Source organism: Akebia trifoliata, chromosome 10, assembly GCF_017979445.1.
Source record: "Akebia trifoliata isolate Shusen 1 chromosome 10, ASM1797944v1, whole genome shotgun sequence".
In the NCBI taxonomy this organism is placed as follows: domain Eukaryota; kingdom Viridiplantae; phylum Streptophyta; class Magnoliopsida; order Ranunculales; family Lardizabalaceae; genus Akebia; species Akebia trifoliata.
Window position 1 is genome coordinate 1,266,796 of NC_141384.1, and position 22,272 is coordinate 1,289,067.

General features: G+C 33.2%; 2 protein-coding genes across 2 annotated transcripts; one reads left to right on the plus strand and one right to left on the minus strand.

Annotated features, from left to right (window-relative positions):
* Nucleotides 1-5,373: 5,373 nt before the first annotated feature.
* LOC147392617 (VQ motif-containing protein 11-like) lies at nt 5,374-6,431 on the minus strand. Its single transcript, XM_086456591.1, has one exon. It carries the CDS (start codon nt 6,158-6,160, stop codon nt 5,618-5,620), a length of 543 nt encoding a protein of 180 aa, XP_086312717.1. The 5' UTR covers nt 6,161-6,431; the 3' UTR covers nt 5,374-5,617.
* A 9,502-nt stretch (nt 6,432-15,933) lies between these two features.
* LOC147392618 (putative vacuolar membrane protein YML018C) lies at nt 15,934-21,895 on the plus strand. The gene is made up of 8 exons (XM_086455375.1): nt 15,934-16,529; nt 18,400-18,804; nt 19,754-19,971; nt 20,416-20,486; nt 20,606-20,707; nt 20,804-20,921; nt 21,017-21,152; nt 21,535-21,895. The coding sequence occupies exons 1-8, from the start codon at nt 16,449-16,451 to the stop codon at nt 21,595-21,597; spliced, it is 1,194 nt and encodes a 397-aa protein (XP_086311501.1). The 5' UTR covers nt 15,934-16,448; the 3' UTR covers nt 21,598-21,895.
* The last annotated feature ends 377 nt before the right edge of the window (nt 21,896-22,272 follow it).

Genomic DNA, 22,272 nt, shown 5'->3' on the forward strand with positions numbered 1-22,272 from the left:
TTACCTGCCACACCACGAGCTCTGCATTGGGCAGTAAAAATGTAAAGGAAAATGCTGAAGTAACATTGAAATTGACATCGTTTCAAACATTGATGACGTGGATGTATAAATAACTGTAGATTTTTTTCACCGAGAAACAATTGAGAAGAATCTATGGTTCTGTGCACACAAATGTGTCAAACAATGTCAATGTTAATGTTACTCCAGCACAACTCAAATCAATATAAAGGGAGATTTAGAAATGCCCCTCCCTATTTTGTTGAATATTAGAGATGCCTCCTGCGTTTTCAAACTGACGACATATGGTCCTCAACCTTATTATACTTTAGACGACTAAAGCAAAATGACTTAAACACCCCTGTTCTTCAACCTCTAGATAATAAATAAAGTTTTTGATATTACCACACCATAAAAATGTGAATAAATCCCACAAGTGATTTTGTAATAAAATCACAAGTGAATGAGATTTTGTCACTATGGTGTGATTTTATTAGAAAATCACTTATGAATTTATGCATATTAACGTGGTGTGGTAATATCAAAACCTGAAAATTCTCCCTTGGCTTTTAACCTTGACGGTAGGTTGTATTATAATGTAAGATCATTTTAATTAAAAGGATAATTTAACAATATTCTTCCATGTTTTGATGAATATTTGATATATCCCCATGTTTTCGAATCCGATGACGCACAGAACTTTGACCTTGGTCTATCTTAATAGATTAATGAAAAATGACTTAAATGTCCTCATCTCTAATCTCTAGCAAAAAAAAAATGTTATTGTTAGCCAATACTTTTTGCTATGTGTTGAAGACGGGGGTGGTTTAGTAATTTTTCATTGGCGTATTAGAGTAGACCGAGCACTTCTATGATTTAAATAGAAATAATTAATGTGAATTTCCGTAAAATAAAATTAAAAATAAATATCTTTAATTTCTGTTTGTTTCTAGTGCGTATCTTAGAGATACATACCTCGAGATATGTGTAATGTTTCAGTATCAAGCATGGGATTCTCTTTGTCAAGATAAACTGTGGCATGGTTTGGAATTGGATCTTGCAGCAATGATGACTGCAGGACGAATCTTGAGATTACAGATGAAATACCCTTTTTGTTTCCAAATATTACGGAAGAACCAGTGTGCCTTTTTGTTTTCAAGCACATGACTTGGCCTTGACTCTGATCTTCTCTTGGAGACTAATAAAAATTACCTAAATGCCATCATATTCAATTTCTAGCCATAACAATCGGTTTTTCTTCCAAAAGTATATCCTAATCCGTCACTTCAAACACTATGGTAAATTATCTTTAACCATTGAACCTCATCTTCTTTTAATCACTTAATTGTTTTCGACCTCGCCTTAACTCCTTATGTTAAGTCGTTGATTTTTCTATCCAATATTATATCCTCTTATATTTCTCTAATGATCCCATCTTGTTCTCGGGGCTTGATTGTTGAAGGTTGAAGTACATAAAACTTAAAATTGAAAACATAAAAATAGCAAGAAGTTGAAGATGATTGATTTTGTAAAGAAAAATCAAGGATTTTTTACTAAATATTGAAGATGAGGGCATTTTGGTTATTTATGTTAGTCTCAAATAAGATGACCTAGGTCGACATTGGGACATATAAACAAGAAAAAATAATTGGATATCTCAAATATTCATCGAAACATGGAGGTGTATCTCTAAGCTAAGTCACCCAAAATTTTCCCACATCTTGGGATGTTTGTGAATCAATGATGGGATCAGATATCACCCGTACATCACACACACTTAGTAAGTGAGGGTGCACCCTTCCGAGTGGTCCTTGAGGAATTAATGCTCATGTTGGGTATCGAACTAACAACCTATGAACATTAACCGTTTATTGGTCCGAAATTGCCATTGAGCCAACCCGAGGGTTTGATAATCCAAGTTTCTTCCTGGAACTTATAATAATTCATCATGAAAAGGGTCTTCAGAAAGTGTGATTTAGAACGTTTGATCAATTTAAACATTGGGATTGTTGTATTCACTTTCCATATTTCAAAATAGAATTGAAATTTCAACTTCTTTAATCAAGCAAAGTTGATACTTCCCTAATACAAATATTTATCACCTATAGAAGCCTGACAGGATATTTAAGGGATTGTTTATTACAGATTCCAACTTCTACTTTAAGATTTTGTGTCTAGGAGAAGTAAAAGCTCCAAGTCTAGGAAGTTGTGTCCAAGAGAATTTTGTTTGTTACATAAGCTAACGAAAAAGTGGTAGAAGAAGTAATAGAGAGAGGTTGAATAGATTTTATTGTGTTAATTGATGAGTTCAGAAGAATGAGGAGTGAAATGACTTTTTTCGATGTTGATTTCTCATAGTGGCTCTCGTGCAAAAGAGTCCCAACAAGGCTTCTCAAAAATGCAGTTTTGGACTTCTCGTAAAAATTGTTAAAACAGAAATCATTACCAACAAACGTGTTTTTTCGGCTTTTTAAACTCAAAATCCGCTGAAAAGAGCCGTAACAAACAAAATTTCAATTTCAATTTCCATATTATTGTACACTTTCCATATTTCCAAAATATAATTGAAATTTCAACTCCTCTAATCATGTAAAGTTGATATTTCCCTAATACAAATATCTATCACCTATATAAGCCTAGCTGGAGTTTTTGGTTTAATATTCTCATGCAACACTATGGTTTTCAAATGGTAGATGAAGTGTCTTATGTCTCATTAGCCTTGTGAAAGGAAATGGGTTGGTGGTACCAACTTTTATAAAAAGGACTTTTCTACTAATTCCAAAGGAATCACTTTTCATTTCAGCCACCTAATAACAATATTTAAAACTGTTTAATTGTTGAATTTCCCGTAGTCGGTCCCAAGGACCATTATGACGATAACGATGATTTATTCATGAATTAATACGCAATATATGAAGAGGTTGACATAAGATTGAGAATCAAAGAAAAAAAAAATTTATCATCTCCTAAAATGAATCTTGATCCATCGTGTCATTTATTTCGAAATTTCAACCGTCTTAAACAAAATTTAATTAATCTACCAGATAAGTTATTGACCCGACGGTCCAACCTACCAACTTGTTCATAAAATACCAACAACAAAAACAAAACCTTATTCCGAAGATTTACGATCTGCAAAACAAATCATTATCCTTCATTCCACTTTGTCCAAAGTTGAGTTGAGTCTTCGACTTGTTCTTAAAACTCCTATTTCAATGATTAGACATCAATGGTAACATTACTCGACCCAAGATCTTGTTGTTCTTACATATATTTATCACGGAGGGTGGCAAGAGACCCTATCAATAACCATTATTTTTACATCGTTGATGATCACAACCGCTTATTCTCTCAAAAATAGAATGTGTGATTTTTGTTCTTCTTGGATACTTCTCCCGGATTGTCACTATCAGCGTCAAAGTTGTGGGGGAAATAACTCTAACCCAACGTTCGGATTTGTGGTGCAAAGGAATGAGGTTCAATCTTCTTCTCAAAAGATAGGGCCCTATAATTTTACTTTGACGATCAAGTTAGTTCATAATTCAACAAAGTTTTTGGGTGAAGTTGAGAAGATGGCACACATTTCCATGATAAGCCACTTTATAGCTTCTTAAAGGAGGGGAAAAAATTTGCTCGTAGATCTCAGAAGATCCAGAATCGACCAATCAAATGAGCCCACATGAATTGAAGGCATCGGCAATTTACAAAACTACCCTCGTTAGCCTTCAAGTGTCATGTGTTGGATAACTAAAGAGATTAGAGGAAAAAGGTCTTTGAGCAAAAAAATTTCTCATAAGGGTGAGGTATCATATCCCTTGTAGTTGTTGTAACCATTCAAAGTTAACAAGGTTCAATAATTTTGGGTCTCTCTTCCCATTAGAGATGCCTTGTTCGGAACATTGTCTTCAGAGAAATGTGTTATCCGATGCATGTCTATAATTTAATCGATAGGATCAAGGATCAAGAAATTAGATTTAATAAAGCAAGAACCAAGAGTGGGATTCAATTGGCATTTCGAGGTAACATGTGTGTTGTTGTTGGATGAAAACTATCTTCTCTACTCCTACATAACACTTACCTCAAAATTTTGGGTAGGCCTGGCCTTTGTGGATTAGTTTTGGGCTGAATTTGTAGGTCCTTTTATTTATCAAAGCTGGGACGGATTTAGGAGTTAGGCCCATTGGATAGCCTCATAATTTATATCATAATTTTATTTGGGACCTTCCATTCACACACCAATATTTACTTATAATACACCAATCTACGTATAAATAATCATTCAATTTCAAACATTATTTTAAATCTCCTTCGAGATCAAGATGACCTGCCCGAGTCATCTTGGTATCGTTCATGAACGAGATAGATAGACATGGAGTCTCATGAGATAAACTAGTTGACTTGGATGATATTATTAAAATCTCAGACAAGTCAATAAAACTCATCAGAGCCAACTTGGATTATATATATATTAATGAAAATTATTTTTTTTATAATTTAAATATTTATTAAATAAATAAAATATGATTGTATGATAAAACATCTACTAATTTCCGTTATTTTATTAAAAATAATTATTTTCATTTAAATATAAATGAATAAATAATAATAAGAGTAATGCTGAAGTGACCTCGAGATTGTACCTCAAATGGCACTTTCCTGACATGGAAGTGTATAAGAACCATAAAATCTAGTAGGGGTGCAAGTTGATCCAACTCAAACCTAAATTGATAGTTTTGTGGTGGTTTGGTTTGGTTTGGTTTAGAACAAGTCACGGTTCGATTTTGGATTACGAAAATGAAGAATCGATTAATTTGATTTGGATCTCGAATCAAGCTTGTATAGATTCAAACCAAACCGAGAACCCAACCCTTATGCAATAAATAAACATATAAGTGTATAATAATTATTATGAATTATTTGAAGTGTTAGGATATAGGTTAATGATCTTTTATGGATAAATGAATTTTTATAGATAGATTAATGATTTATTGTATAAAATTTTATGTTTATTATATATTTATTTTTTTATTAAAAAATGTTACTTACAATTTATAAAATATTGACAAATCCATAAAATCAAATTGAACCAAATAGACTTTAGTTTTGTTTAGGTTGGTTCTAATGGAATTTGGTTCGTATTTAGTAGAACCAACCTATGTCAATTCGGTTTCAATTTACCCTCGACCAGAACCAAATTGTACCCCTAGAATCTACCATTCTTATACACTTCCTCGTCAAGAAAGTGCACTGTGAGGTACAATTTTGAAGTCACTTAACATGACTAATTATAAATCAAATTAAATGATTTATCTCATCCAATACAAGACGACTCGTGAAAAACAAATCGGTCTTGTCCATGGGTGAGATGAGACATCAAACCGAGATTCGAAGCCACAATTTCAAAAGATTGATGTATTATAAGTAAAATTTAGTGTGCCAATAGAATCATTTATTAATAAATGGCACTAGGCACACAACTAGTGGTACTCTAAGTAAAAGTTGGTGCGGCAATAGAATCTCTCTTTATGCGATCAAACACCAAACCGAAATGACGAGAAATCATTACTTTTAGACTATATTAAAATAAAATAAAATAAAATAAAAAAACAGATAAAAAAATCTAAGAAGAATTGAGGTCTCTAGGAGAATGGAGAGGAAACAAGTGCAAGAGCTCTGGTTCAGTACTTCTGGGAGTATTGAGAGGCGATGGGTGCAAATAAAATCCCTTCTCTGCAATCGCTCTCTCTTCATCTAAAGGCAATCGAGGCGTTCTTGGACTTCCTACTCCAGAGAACAAATCGAGAGGCGAAACCGGAGAAACCAGTACCAAGTCACCTCCTTTAAAGTTCATCTGTCTAGCAGAAGCAACTAAAGATCCACTAGAACCACCACCAAGATTAATCTCTAGTTTTCGCATGTTTTGTCTTCTTTCATGAAGCTTGAATGTTGGTCTTCGAGGACCCATATCGGGTACCAAACTTTTCATGGTCTGTCGTGCCGGAAACGTTACAGGGAGCTTCTCTATTGATGGATCACCGGTTGGTCCGGTCAGTTTTTGAACTATAGCTCGAAATGTTGATGGATCGGCTTGTACAAAGGTTGTATTGCTCGAACCTGGATCGGACCCAGTAGAGAATAAGTCCTTGTTGTTGTGAGCCGCCATGAGAGAGACACAGAAAGAGATCGAAAAGGAGAGAACGATAAAGCATGAATTGTGGGAGGGTTTATTATAGAGTCAACCCTAAGAGAGAGAGAGAGAAAGATTTCTGTTTAAAAAGTTTTTTTATTGGTGTTGCTTTCCCGCTCTCACTTTCTCTTACGCGGCATCGTTGTGGGTAAATGTCAGGTAGAAGAAAGAGAGCACAACAGATACATGTCAGACAATTCCGTAATGAGTCGACTCGGAGGCAAGTGAGTAGTGAGTGTGACTCAAAAATAAATGAAAAAAAAGGCATTTTGATTCCGAGCAGACCTATCTGTTTTTAATTTTATTTATTAAAAAAAAAAAAAAAAAATCCCTTACACTTTATCAAGCAGGTATTGAACAGACCTTACTTTATAGAGTTGTGATAACCTGACGCCCCCTCTGACATACGCCCCCGTCACAGAGTTGTAAATCTTTTGCCTCGGGATACACAAGAAAAAGATTCATAGTTGTACATATCTCAACGCAAATGATCATGATTCTATGATGAGGGCATCAGAGGGCGGCGTCAAAAAATCATTATTCTACTTTATAGTCATGGTAGCATGACTGACTTAGATAGGGTCCTTTGACCTACATGGATTATCAAATTGGCAATCCACGTCGCAACCATTCCAGATTTTATGGAAAAACTCATATTCAAAAGAAGAAAAAAAATTATTTTTATGACCAAAACAACCTTGTCTTCTTGATCCCCGAGGGGTTGGCTCGATGGCAATTTCAAATCCAATAAATGGTGAGAGTCTATAGGTTGTCTGTTCAATACCTAGTATGAGTAATAGTTCCTCAAGGCCAATCGTGAGGGCGTACCTCACTTACCTTGTGCGGGTGTTGTATGTGCCTAAGGGAGGGACCCATATGCCTTGGTTCAAGTCTTGGCTCACCCGATCCCACTAATTGGATGTAAGTTCGGATTAAAAAAAAAATAAAATCCTTGATTTTTCACTCTAACATAAAAGATTGTGCTTTGGACAAAGTGGAATAAGGGAATGTGATTGTTTAGTTGGCTTTCTTGTTGTACGGATTTATTGAATATTTAAGGGAAATTACTTAAAAGACCCTCAAGAAGGGATTTCTTTCTAAATAGGCATTTATTTATTGTCGAGTTCACCACTTTTATTTACTATTGAACTCGAGATTTTTTATTTACTGGTAAATTCACAATTTTTATTATCGAACTCACCACTATTTATTGTTAAGTTCACCACTTTTATTTATCGTCAAACTCGACATTTTTTATTTATTGTCGAGTTCACCACTTTTTATTTATTGTTGAACTTGATAATAGTAACACTCACTCTTTTCTAATTTTCAAGTTTTTTTTACTAAAATACATGGAAAGAATGACTAAAAACTTGAGATAACGACTTGTTTAGATGATTTCAACCCAAAAGAAACATTCTTGCTCGATTTTCATCTAAAAACTAAGGAAAACAAAAAAAGTAAAAAAAATCCAAATTTTTAATACATCTTCAAAATATTTGAAACCCCCTTGAAAATGACTTCTTCTTCCTTTTTTAATCCTTTCCGACAGAATGTAATCTCCGAAACTTTAAGAAAAGTTTATTAAATGGACTATTAACAGACTGCACAAAACCTAGGGACTATTCAGAAAGAAATCCCTCCCCAACGGTCCTTTAAGTAATTTTATAAAATTTAATGATGTAGGTCTTAGAGCATCTCCAACAAACTCTTAAAAGCTTGTTGCCTCTTTATTTTAAAGAGTGAATGGTGAAAAAACTGATTCCAAAAGACTCTTTAAAAGTAAATGTTAAAATAAAGAATGAGATTCCACTATCTACATGTAGAGAGCCTCCTAGACTAGTTATTTTAATGTTAGAAAATGAAAAACATTTTTCTTATTAAGTTAGTAAGATTTTAAATCTTAACTAAGAGTCATTGAGCTCACATGGATTACAACATTAGCAATCCAACACAACATCTTTATAGATTTCATGGAAAAATTCATATCCAAAATTTTGCTTATTTTTTTAGATTGATCCAAAGTGTTGAAAATGGGCGACTATCGAATTCTCGAAACTTAAAAAAAAAATTTAACAATGAAAATAATGAGTTGTTTGACTTTTTTTTTTTTTCAAAATTCTTAGAATTCTCTACAACCTTATGATCTCGGATCGTGTTTTTGGCAACCCTTAGTAGGATTTAAGTAAGTTTTAGAAAATGTAAAATAATATAAAATATTAAGAGTAAAGAAAAATTTGTTGAGTCTCTTGGAGCAATCAACACATTTTAAACTAGTTAAAATAATATATGTCACTTATTGATAAAATATGTCATTTACTTTAAAGAGTGTTGCTAGAGATGCTCTTAGGAAATCATCGTCTATGAAAATGGTAAAAAAAATGTACCATTTTAGCATTTTCACAATGTGAAAAAAGCTTATATTCGACAGTTGTAGATCGTCAAATTTTATAAAATTCAATGTATCAAGGAGTCGAATTTTTCATTGTGGGATTTGTTTTTAATGACAGGCCGAAACCATCAAATCAATGGAAGATGGGAGAAATTAGACCACTATATTTGACTTCCGAGTTCCAAAATACTATAGAGCTGCTTGGCACCCCAACTTTACCGATTACACGCCAATTTCTTAAATTACTTGTCACACTCCAATTAAAAATTAAAACACACACCCAAACCTTACAAAGGTTTGGCTCAAAGTCATTATCTCAACATTATAACACTCGATCAAACAATTTCCGTAATTGTTTATAAAATCCAAAACCTAAAAATATAAATCTAATCTAACCGGAAAAAAAAAAAGGAAAATAATAATAGATGAGAGAGAGAAATGGCACCCCAATAGCACCCCAATATTTACTTATTGTCTATTATTCATTCTTTTAAGGATTTTTCCCAAAATGTGTGCAACTTATGTCAAAATTCAGGTTTACCCCAAAAAAATAAAATAAAATTTAGGGTTACCATCCCCTGGCAGATATAAAGAAATATCAAATCTTCTCTGTATATTAGACAATGATTGACCCGGTGAATCGAGAACATCAAAAATTTCAACGCCCTAGGTTGTCGAAATTCGATTTCTAAAATTCGTGGGCTCTAGGCCTGTCAAATTTTCTTGTTGAATTTTCCAATTTTGACGAAGTGTTAGCTTTAAAAGTTCCCTTCGAAACTCCAAATCATAAAAATAAAATAAAACAATTTTTTTAAAATTATTTTGTAGTTTAAAAACAAAATATTTTGTTGTAAACGAGCTGAGTTGTGAGCATCAGTGTGATCTGGACATAGATTTTTGTTGGATAATTGAGATACCTTTTTTTTTGCATGTATTCTTGACCTCAGACAATTATGAGAGACTTACAACAATTATCTCAATGCCATCGTCTTCAACTTCCAGCCAAAAGAACCTTGTGTTATCTCTCAAAGATCTTTTCAGTCCATCATCTTCAATCTTCTGCAGAAAACCTTTTATATTTTTCTAGCAAAAGATGGCATCTTGGGTTGAAGATAAGGAAAAGGATTTTACCCCCAAAGTTGAAGATGATGGCATTCACGTCAATTTTTTTATAGTCTTTCATAGAAGACCTAGGTCCAAGGTGTTTACCATCAGTTTGAAAACAAAGGGAAGGAAAGTCATTTTTCTATCAATTGTGTGGGAAAACATTTTCTCTTCCAGTGTGAAAAATAGTTTTTAAGTTGGAAGATGAATTTCGTGGAGAAATGTACAATCATATACTTAAAAATTGCACTTTGAGTAAAAAATCATTTTCTTGCCCATTTTTCATGGAAAATCGTAGAGATTCTAAGGATCTTTTATGAATGCTCATGGAAAATGGCCTAGAAAATCTTTTTTTTTTTTTCACACAATACATTCCCATGTAAATTAAGGAAAATGATCCCCGGCCCCCACTACTTACCCTTACCTCAATACGACACAAACATGACATGAACCATTGACACACCTTACTCCTCCCTTCAATCCTTTTTTATAGAATTTTTTCATAATACATTTTTTTTTTCAAATTTTATAAAATATACTGGATGTTTTAAGATATTTTTTAAATAATTAAGGGTTGAGATTTCAATCTAGAAAAAACACTTTCCTTACTAAGTAAAAAAAGTTTTTTATTGCATTATTACCTTGTGGCATCCAAAAACATGATCCGTTGCCACACAAATGTAGAGGACTAGATTCTAAAAACTTTGGATTTTTTTCCTTCAAAAAATACGTTATTGATATTTTGTGGTACTTAATTTACGTTGGTAGATATTATGTTATGGATGCGTGGCTATATATTCTTAGTAATGATATTTTATTTTTGGTGGTGAAAATGAAATTTATTTTTTTAAGATTATAATTTTATTGAATGGATTGCATGGGTCAGATCAGGTTACTTATTCAACAAATGGGTCGTGTTTGGGTTGGATAAATTTTCATAATATCCTTACCTCAACACGACATTACTCAACAAATTACCAACCCTACCTCCAAAACTAAAGTGGAGTTTTTTTTTTTTTTTTTTGACATTTTCCCAAGTACAATAAAAAAAAACTAGAAATTATTTTCCTATGACCATTAGTAAAAGAAATTTATTTTTCATTGAAAACAAATTCCAACAATTATATGGACCAAAGCCTCAAGACACAATAATTGCCCCTAAAACATTTTTTTTATCATATAAGCTTGTTCATATTAAAAATGAGACTAGCAATATCATTGCCTTTCTTTTGTGTGATGGTTTTGCTTTGAGTCAGAGAGAATGCATGAAACGTGAATCGAGGACAGTGTGAGTGCCAGATAGAAGAGCTGTCTTTTGCTGTATTTTTCCTACTTCTTTTGCGTGAAGTAAAGGCACTAAAAAGCTTAAAAACCCACATATGCTTTGTTGTTTTGCCTTTTTTTCTTTCTTTCTTGGCAGTGAGGTTCTGTTTAGTTTCTTATTTCAAGAAGCATTCGTTGTTTTTTGTGCCTCTTGTTATGCCTTAGTAAAAGATGGGCAAGTAACATGTATGGTTTCACAACTCATCCAAGACTGAAACGTATCATTCGAGTTGTCTCGGTATCAAGTATGGATGAGAAGGATGAACAAGACTTTTTTATTTTGCGAGATGAACTATACGTCATGCACAAGAAATAGAAAATCTCGTCTAAGATATCTGAGATGAATGAGTTTTACCAGTTTTCATGATTGAAACCTTATCATTTTCACCCTCAAATCAAGTTTTGCTCTTCTTTTCAACCTAGTGAACCAGAGAACAAGAGTTTTTTGTTTTGCGAGATGAACTATACATCATGAACAAGAAATAGAAAATCTCGTCTAAGATATCTAAGACAAATGAGTTTTACCAGTTTTCATGATTGAAACCCTATCATTTTCACCCTCATATCAAATTTTGCTCTCCTTTTCAACCTAGTGAACTAGAGAACAAAGAGTTTGGATATAAATAGAGTGAAAAACTTCATCTTCTTCATCAGATTTTTTACATGGTTAAAAATCATTGTCTTAGACGTATTATTTGAGTCAACTCAGTATTAGGCTTGGACGAAACGATACACGAAACCGAGTTTTAAAACCATGGCAAGTAAAGAAATGAAAGCTGAGTTTCCTTCATGAAAAGAGAGAGAGAGAGAGAAAGAGAACTAAAACAATCATAAAACATAGATTTTTTGCGAATAATTTAGTGTGTTACCCATACTCAACTCTACATTATATTAAAAGGTCCAAATCCAAGACAGCAAGGAAGATTACAACGTATTAATAGTTATTGTAACAACTTTGCCACTTTGTAACATCAAAATATTAATCTTTCATTTTATTTTGCTTTACAAATGATTGAATGGTAGCATAAGATTTGTTCAATCAAATCCTAAATGTTTAAGAGAGAGAGAGAGAGTCAATGGGTTGGACGAGACTTGATTATTGATAATAATTGAATAAGCCCAACCAAGTTATATAATTCAAATTCAAGTTAGAAATCATGAATTAATAAAAAAGATTATTGAATTAGTCATGCCCCTTGGGCCTTGGTCTTTTCTAATAGACTAAGAGTCATGATAATTTGACGCTCTTTTTTTTTCCAGACACCTCTTGTACACCCTCATCACAAAACCGTAGATCCTTTGTTTTAGGATAAACAAGAAAAAGATTTATGGTTCTATAACTGCCAGGTCAAAGAGCGTATGGGGGGCGTAGGAAAAAAGAACGTCAGATTATCATTAGTCATTGAATAATGAAGAATAACTTAAATATTCTTGTCGTCAACCTATATTTAAAAATTGTTGATTTTCTTCTTCAAAATAGTAACCTTCAGAACCTTGACTCTAAAAAATTTCCCACATTTTTAACCTTAAGATTTTATCTACTTCAACCTTCATGTCTCAAGAACAAGATATGATTTTTGAAAAAAAATAAAAGACAAGCTTAATTTGGGGTAGAGGTGTTAAGGTGAGACTGAAAATAATGGATTGAAGTTAAGGTTGAGAAAATTAAATATAATTTGTAATAGAAATTAAAGATGACTTATTTTGAAGAAAAAGATGGCTAAATGTTGAAGATGATGGTATTTAGACGGTTTTTATCCTCTTAAGTATAGAGCTTAGTATTGATAGGGAATAGTACCATCCAAGACTTCAATAGGATGATGAGTACCTCTACAAATATGTTTTTAAGCATGTTGATCTCCAAGAGATTTTCCATAGTTTATCTTTTATTATAAAGACTATTTTTAATTTATGTTTTATTTTTATTTATTTATTTATTTTTTGTAAATATCATAGTCCCAAATAATTAGTTATGAAATTGAGAATCCTCATTATGTGTACTAAAATTCAAACTACATGTGAATTATATTCTAGGAGTAAATATGTTTAAAAAAAATGTTTGTGGAGGTTGACAACAGCGGCCAATGAAGTCTTGGGCATACAAGCAACATAATGATTAGTGTGCATGTCTGACAACAGGTTTAGAGGCCAATGATTTGTGTGCCTAAAAAATTTGGATAGATGATGCTATCACAGCAATATTTTTATTTTATTTTATTTATTTATGTTTTGGGGGGATGGAGGGAGGGGTTGTTAATTATCATTTCATAGGCTAAATATGACAAAATTCCAATTAATTTTAAACCCTAAAACATGTTTTCTAGCAAGTTCGGCACTTTTATAATTAGTGAACTCACCGTTAAAAATACCCAAGGTATTTGACTTAACACTACTTGTGATCTCGTTGGTAATTGATCAGCAAGATCACTTATTATAAAAAGGATGAACTCGCTGAAAATCATGTTTTGAGAATTAAAATGAAGTGTGTATCAGAACCAAAATTTTATCATAAATTGCACACGTTTACAAAAATTTCTTGTTTATTTTTATAGTTCACCAATTTATGAACTTATTACATCAAATATGTTTATACACACACGCAATGTTAAAAAAAAAAAGCCCAGATTTGATGGCCCAAGGCTGTCAAATTTCATAAAATTCGATGGACCAAAAGGTCGAATTGACGTCGAATTTTTCATTGTCAAATTTTTTTTTACGACGGACTAAATCTGTCAAATTAATAAAGGATGAGAGAAATTCGACAGCTCTAAACTGTCAAATCTGGGAACATCAAGAATTTCAATCATCCTAAACTGTTAAAATTCAATTTCTAAAATTCGTGTGCCTTGGCCCGTCAATTTTTTCTGTAGAATTTTCTCGTTTTCACGTAGTGACACCATGTGCCATAGCTATGTGAGGAATCCCTTGTTAAATCCTTCTCGACCTTTTTTGTTTTGGAAGTCAAGGTATTCTTGGACCTCTTAGAGCACCCAACTAATCCTTGGGACACGTACAATTCCCTCCCCCCAACACACACACCCCCCATGTAATCATTGGGATAAATCCCTGAAGGTGGCACCTAAGAGGAGATTCAAACTCAACACCTCTACTTCTCGAGGTGTGTTAGGTGCATGGTTATGTAATTACTTGTATGATCTCTCTATTTAATGAAATCTATACGGAGATCAATGTATATAAGGGAAATTATATACATGTTGATCCTCATCCAAATTTGATGAAGTCCCTTTGAGGAACTAGAGCAGGGAAGGTGATGAAGGATGGAAAGGTGGGATGAGGAAAACAAGGACATGAGTGGGATTAAAAGAAGAAGAAATAGAAAAGGGGTATGATTAAAAATAATAATCATCGGATAACTGCACCCCAACACGCTTTATATGGGTGCTAATGGGCTCAATTCTAGGACTCAAGGTTCATAACTTCATATCTATCTTTGTAGGTTCAATGGGCCAAAACTGGACTAAATTTAAAGAACCAAAGAAATAGGCTTGATCATGAGTTCTTTGAACCTAGTAATAAGTTGTACTTGGACCAGCCTTAGCTTAACTATCCAAATATATCTGATGTCAGGCTCATACAAACCCGACCCAACCCAAACCCAAACCCAGCACACTAACCACCCCCTCCCCCTCCCAACATGGGGATCTCAAGGTCAATTATATCATTGATTTACTCTTTGACAATATGAAAATACATTACATGTGATGCTCTTAGAGAATTTAATGAGTCGATCGTGTACTCCTCATACTGGTCTATAACTCAAAAACATGTCACGTAATCAATAATTCAGATCAATCGATGCCTTGGAAATATTGTTTTCTCTAATTCTTGATCACATGGCATGTTTTGAGGTATAAACGATCTAAGACAACACAAAATCCATTGGTTTGGATATAATTTTATAAACCAATTTTTTACAAATTTCATTATATACATAGTATTTTACAATTCTCCACAAATTCTTTTTTATAGTTTTGGGTACTTCTATTATTATAATTTCTTTTAAAAATTAATTGTTATTTTGAATAAAATTTAAATTATTAAGTAAAAAAATACATCTCAAATTCATCTTAAATATTAATTTTATCTATCGATCAAATAAATTTTTGTGTTTAACACATCAAAAATATTAAATCTAAATTTAAGAAATTATATTTTTTGTAACACAAGTATGTTATTCGTTCATTTTTTTTTTTTTGAATTTATTTTAAATACTAATAATTAGTATAAATAATAAAATAAAAAATAAAAATCTTATTAGCACAAGAATTTTGAAAGTAAAAAAATCAAGAGCTTTCCACTACAGATTAAGGTGAGAATGAGATTACAAGTTATGGATTGCACACAAAGTTCAATAGAGGTTGGAGATGACTAGTTTCGGGAAAAAAAAATAAAGAATTTTTGGTTGCTTGTTCAAGATAATTCTATACAAAAAGACCGAGGTCTAGGGGCATGTATTAGTTTGAAAACATAAAAGGACCTCTCTCAAATATTCAAGAAACATGAGATCTGAGGGCATTAGTTTAAAATTTAAAAAAATTGGTTCAAACAATTATTATTGTAGACACCTCAATTTGAATGGGTCCCATTCGAAAAAGATTAGAAAAGACGTATCTTATAAAATAAAGAAAAAATCGTAAATGAGCCTAAGTTGCTTACCATAAACTTAATTTTGGTTGATTTGATTTTATGACAATTTGATTCGATTTCCAATTCTCATTTAATGAAATCGAACAGACTTAAGTAGACTACAATTTAACCTCAAACCAAACCAAGTTACACCCGAAGTATTTATTGCACTTTATCGCGTGCCCTAACGGCACCGTTGGGCACACGTTAACTAAACCCTTTTAAATGTGGGTAAAGGAAAGAGTGGGGAGTATTTGTAAACTTTGTGAATCTCTAAGAACCTTCTACTCCCCAAATATTATTTCACATTTCCTAAAGATTCGTTAGTTAGGATCGTTAGAAGTATCTAGCGTTTGAGACAAGAATTTTCGCTGCTTTTATGCTAAGCTGTCTCATTCAACTCGGAATTCTGGGAGTTGGTTTGCAACCCAACTCCCAAGTCCCAACTCGTTTGTTATATAGACGTAATTTTAAATAAATCAAACCAAAGTACCAGACGACTTCTCTCCCTCTCTCTCTCTCTCTTCTCTTGTGCTGTGGATTGAAGCCCTCTTGGTGTGGCGACGGAATCGAATTCGTCAAACCCTAATTTATCTTTCATTGAAGCACACACATTGAGAGATTCGTTTCAGAGATTGAAGAGCTGAGATCTCTTCATCTTGATCTCGAGTTTAATTGTCGGTGAGAAGTAAATCGAAGATAATTTGAAGATTTGGGGGAGAAAGTTAGTTGGGGAGACGGATCTACGCATTTCGATCTCATTTTTAAATTTTTTTTTCTTTTGGTTTGTGAATTGTGATGGGTTGGAAATATAAAGCTGGATTGGTTCTAATAGCCGCCGTTGTAATCATATGGGTCAGCTCTGCAGAAGTCACCCAGGTCTGTTTCAAATTTCAATCTTTCTCTCTTTCTGTTACTGTTTATAAGGTTTTAAAATCATTTCTAATGTTAAATTCAGGTAAATTTATTGCTCTATGATGTTGTACAAAAAGTTACTCTTCTTGTTTTTTAATTTTATTTTAATGTAAGATAAATTGTTTCTGGTTTTGAATTTTGCTTTTTTAAATTGCTGGAATTTGGTTTCTCTCTTTGTTCCCAATTGGAAAATTTCCTTGTTTTTGGATGCATAGGTTGTGTGTGTGGCTTGTTAGAGAATAAGATGCACTGTATTAAAATGCATGAGATACATTGTATCATTGTTAGTGTATCTCACACAAATGGAAGGTTGTGATGAAGGATATTCTAGAATATATATTGATATTTAGAATATATCAATTAGGATATTCTAGAATATTTATATTAGGTACTTTTCATATATCTTGGTTGATGTAATACTTATAAATACCCTATTGGAATTTTTGTAATATTCATCCAAGAATTATTAATAAAATTCATATTGTCTACATGGTATCAGAGCTCAAGCTCCATTGAGCACATCGATCTTGGTGCGCCGTTCTTTTTTTATTTTATTTTTAGAAAATATGAATTTTATTGATAATTCTTGGATGAATATTACAAAAATTCCAATAGGGTATTTATAAGTATTACATCAACCAAGATATATGAAAACTACCTAATATAAATATTCTAGAATATCCTAATTGATATATTCTAAATATCAATATCTATTCTAGAATATCCTTCATCACAACCTTCCATTTGCGTGAGATACACTAACAATGATACAATTTATCTCATGAATTTTAATACAGTGCATCTTATTCTCTAACATGGCTCACTATCAAACAATTCAACTAAATAAATCTCAGCCCCCTTCCCCTGAAAAAGAAAATAAGAGAGAGACTCCTTATGGAGTGATTAGATTTCCCATTAAAATTTTTCCTACAGTGACTTAGCGAAATGAGGTCCACATCATTGTTGTTGTCATCTACACCTTATCCCACATAATGGGTTCGGCAATATGAGTCCTATTTTTCCATTCACCTCTATATTGAGCTTTTAGTCAAGATGTGTATATTCATCTCTCTTCTTACTATCTCCATCCTTGTCATTTTCAATCTTCTTTTGCTCTTTTAGGTCCTTTGCATTGCACCAAAGCACTCCTTATCACTGTTGCCTTTATTGTTTTTTTTTTTTTTTTTTGTACATGGCCAAACCTATGCTTCCTGGTTCGTTGGTTCGCTCAGTTTGAATTCAGCCTCGTGGTTCGCCACTCTAGAATGAACTCTGTTCGTAGGGGTAGGTAGAAAAATCTGTTTCTTGGTTCGCTTTGGTTCCCTAGATCAGTTTGCTAGCTTGGTTCACTTGTGCATATATATAATTCAAGTACGCAAGTTATAAGCTCAATTATAATCTTAAATAGAAATAAATTACTATACTAATCCAAATTTTAAATAAATTGGTTTGGCTCACCGAACCAATTAAAAAATTGTTCAGTTCGTCGAACCGATCAAAATTCGGTGGGTTTGTGGTTCGCTTAATTTTACGAACCCAATATGAACCGTACTGCGAACTGGTTCGGTTCATACTGGTTTGTGGTTCGGACTAGTACCAAAAAATTGGGTAACATGGGGCCACTTTTTCCCTTTTAGGACCTTCGTATTGTGCCAATTCACATTTTCATTTGATACAAATTTATTTATCACTTCGCTTGTAATATAATCAATGTTTTCTATCTGTTTGTGGATTTATTATTTCTAGAATTTGGCTCTTGTTCATGGGTAAGTTCGATATATAATGAGTATACAGTTGTAATTGAACTTTTTACTCACCATTGTTTGTTCAACAGGGTATTTTTACGGACTATAAACAACCATTTGTAGTGACATATCTGGGTGCCTCTCTTATGGTAGTTTATCTCCCAATAGCTTTCATTAAAGATTGGTTATGTAGATTACTGAGAAGTCGTGCTTCTAAAGGTGGTAAAACTGCTGAAACAATTGATAAATCCTCTGATGGACTGGATTCTTCTGTTAAATTTATTGGGATGCAAAACATGTTGGAAGTGGAACTTCAAGGTTCGATGGCTAGAAAAGATAGTGAAGTAGATCTTTCTGCTCTTGAAGAGAGTAGGCTATTAGTTTCTCGACACAAAGACGACACGGACAACATGTTGATACCAGAAAGAGAGCTTACCACAAGGGAAATTGCTACTTGTGGTTTTTATATCGCCCCTATCTGGTTTATAACAGAGGTGAGGTACTACCATTACAATGGGTTTATATATATATTTTTATTGTTTTGTTAGTTTGATATGTATATTTGTGCAAATCATCTGACCATGGATTAAGCATATATTTGACACCTTTAAGTAGTTGGTCATATTGGTGCAGAAATTTTGATAAAAGATCTAGAGTCTTTTAGACTGAATTTTCTATTTTTCCCTTCCCCATATAGAAATTACCAGTTCTCCGAATACTGGTCAAAGATTCTTAGTAACAAAACTTTGCCTTTTTGCTTCCGACACCTATTTTGGCTGCAGCACTTTGGTGTGAACAGATCCTTGGCACCCCTTTTTAGATCCTCTGTTTTTTTTTTCTTCTTCAGATAAGTGAAATTATATTAGTCGAAGTGAGTGCTTCACAAACCAAAGAAACAAAGGAAAGGAATACGGCAAAAATGGTTGGGAAGGCCCTCACTAGTGACCTATTCCAATTGTTCAAGTCATAAGATTAAACATACCCTGTGCACAACTTCTTCGCATCCAAATACAAAATCCTCAAAATTGACAATGGAAAATCAATGTTTTGATCTTCATGATCCTGTAATCAAGTATCCCCAACCTTAACCTTAACCTGGTACATAGATATGGAAACAGAATTTTGTACAAGAAAAGTAGTTTTTAAAGTTAAACAAAAAAAAAAAACTAATGTCTAATACTATATGATAACGAAGAAAATATATTTTCACCTCAAATATTAGTTAACAGAATTGAGGGTCTACTGCATATACAGCCAAACATACTTTTTCTTTGATTTCATAGAATATTTGTATGGTTGTACCAAAAAAATTGTTCGTTCCTCTCAATACATCTTAAGCTTTTTGATGTTGTTGGGCATGTTCTACTTATCAGAGCCTCTTTTCTGTAAGAGTATGAATGACTTGGACGGAAGTACTTACTAATGCTTTTTTGTTCCATGCAGTATTTATCTAATGCTGCACTCGCACGTACAAGTGTTGCAAGTACAACAGTTTTGTCCTCAACTTCAGGACTTTTTACTCTTTTCATTGGTGTATTCATGGGACAAGACTCTTTAAATATATCAAAGGTAGTTGCCGTCTTTGTAAGCATGTCTGGTGTTGCCATGACAACTCTAGGGAAGACTTGGGCCACAGATGAATCACAATTGAGCGCTTCTGTGTAAATTTCTTTTCATCAATCTCAGTTATTATTCAATTCATATTTAATTTTGAATTCAAATTGACAATGCACGACAATTACATTGCAACTAAACATAAGCTACATCAACTTTCCATCTTTCCCCGATTGATCATAGTCAAGCTCTTTCTTCTAAAAATGATTTCTTTATTCAATCAGATATATCAAATAGGTTATGATTAATTTTATTGACCCATCATCATCATCAAAGCCATATCCCAAAATTTTGGATCAACTGAGTGAATCTTGCTCCTCAGTTAACTGTGATTGACCCATTACTGCTATTTTGTTTGCCACTATCTTATGAAAAAAATCATATACAACCACATATAGGATTACATATTTCCGCTCAATACTTTGTTGCAGATTTTGATTTATTAGCTTCTTTGATGCATGTTTCTGAGCATATTATATATTTGTTTGCAGAAATGGGAAGCGTACTCTTGTGGGAGATCTTTTTGGTCTTCTCTCAGCTGTGACATATGGGCTATTCACTGGTTAGACATTATCTCGTAATTTTTAGTGCTTCATTCAAATGATTTATTTATTTATTGTTTCTGTTATTTTTGTTATAAAACATGACACTAATAATCATTATAAAAATGTCACACTGCAGTACTTCTTAAAAAGTTTGCAGGAGAGGAAGGAGAAAGGGTCGACGTGCAAAAGCTATTTGGGTACATTGGACTGTTCACCCTTGTTGCCCTTTGGTGGCTTGGTAAGGCCTGACCATCGATTCCATAAGAGACTAATAGAGCTTTCTTCTTGTTAATTCAATCTAACATAATCTATCTTTTCTCTATTTGCTTTCCAGTATGGCCATTGACTGCATTGGGAATTGAACCCAAGTTTGCAATCCCTCACTCTGCTAAAATGGAAGAACTAGTGCTGGCCAACGGCTTTGTTGGAAGTGTCCTCTCTGATTATTTCTGGTATGTGAGGAGAAACAACCATTAATTATTTCTTACACTCCATTTGTTCACATTTTATTCTTATTATTCAAATCTAGAAATCATTCCACTTCCAGGGCATTATGTGTTGTTTGGACAACTCCACTAGTTGCCACCTTGGGCATGTCTCTCTCCATACCACTTGCCATGGTGGCGGATATGGTGATTCACGGCCGCCACTATTCAGCAATCTATATTCTTGGGTCGGTGCAGGTATTGACATCTCTTCAGAAACAATAAACACATATTTCTTTCACTAACCTGAAAACAAATAAGTTAAAAAAAATAGCAAAAAATAATATATTTTATAGGCACGTATTTCTCCTGTAACATAAATCATTGAAGCTGTATTAATAACATCGTCATTCAAATCCCTATGAATTCTAATCCAATACAACTCGATACTATCGGATATATTAATTAAGATATTAAATATCAAATCTAATAACTTCTCATTTTTGATTTTTTGTATTGGGTTTGTAACAATTTCCTTTCTATTACGACCCGCTCGTTCAAAAGAAAATATAAGCTAATTGTGTGTGTTCAGTGGTGGTATTTATCATTTATCTGTAGGTTCTTTCTTGGTGTCTTGCAGGTTTTCGCTGGGTTTATGATAGCTAACCTTTCAGATTGGCTCTCAAAAAAGTTGGGATTGTAGCATTTATCAAATTCATCATGATTAATATAGTAATCAAATTCTTTCTTGAGGGGCATTCTTTGTTTGAACGACTTAAATGGGTGCTTCTTTGGATGCGTTGAGGCCTCAAAAGATTAAAAAAGAAAAGAAAAAAAGTAAATGTAATTACCCAATACATTTGATCATGCAAAGGTGATCAAGAGTGGTTTGTTCTTCCACTTGTTCTTTGTAGAGCCCTGAGTGCAATAAATTGTGTTTGAGAGCAAAAAATCAGTTTTGTATAATCGGATGTTCATGTATGTTATAGCTTGGAAATTGTGAGTAGTTCTCATTGAATCTGTATCAAAGTTTAGAGGTTGGACTCATCTCAGTATCGTTCGTGAGTTGACAAGAATCTAAGAACTACCTTGGGAAAGAGCAGAAAATGAGAATTTTGTTCCGAGAAATGATTATAGTGCTATTATGAGAAATAATTTGATCCACTATTAATTTTATCCAAGGTAGCCCAAATAAAGAGAGTTCGTCCCTAATTTTATTCATAGTTCCTACACACTTATATGTCAGGATGTGCAATGTGAGGTACAATCTTGAGGTCACTCCAGCAGGACTCATTCGAAATACTTCACGAAACATGAAACCCTGGAATGTGCGTGCTCACCAGAGGTGTGTCGTAACAAGGAGAATGCTTAGCACACC

Bases quoted from the DNA above. Each gene is read 5' to 3' on its own strand.
- LOC147392617 (XM_086456591.1), bottom strand. From the start codon at position 6,160: ATGGCGGCTCACAACAACAAGGACTTATTCTCTACTGGGTCCGATCCA.
- LOC147392618 (XM_086455375.1), top strand. From the start codon at position 16,449: ATGGGTTGGAAATATAAAGCTGGATTGGTTCTAATAGCCGCCGTTGTA. The intron at 16,530-18,399 runs GTCTGTTTCAAA...TTTGTTCAACAG, and splicing joins GCTCTGCAGAAGTCACCCAG to GGTATTTTTACGGACTATAA. The intron at 21,153-21,534 runs GTATTGACATCT...GGTGTCTTGCAG, and splicing joins ATATTCTTGGGTCGGTGCAG to GTTTTCGCTGGGTTTATGAT.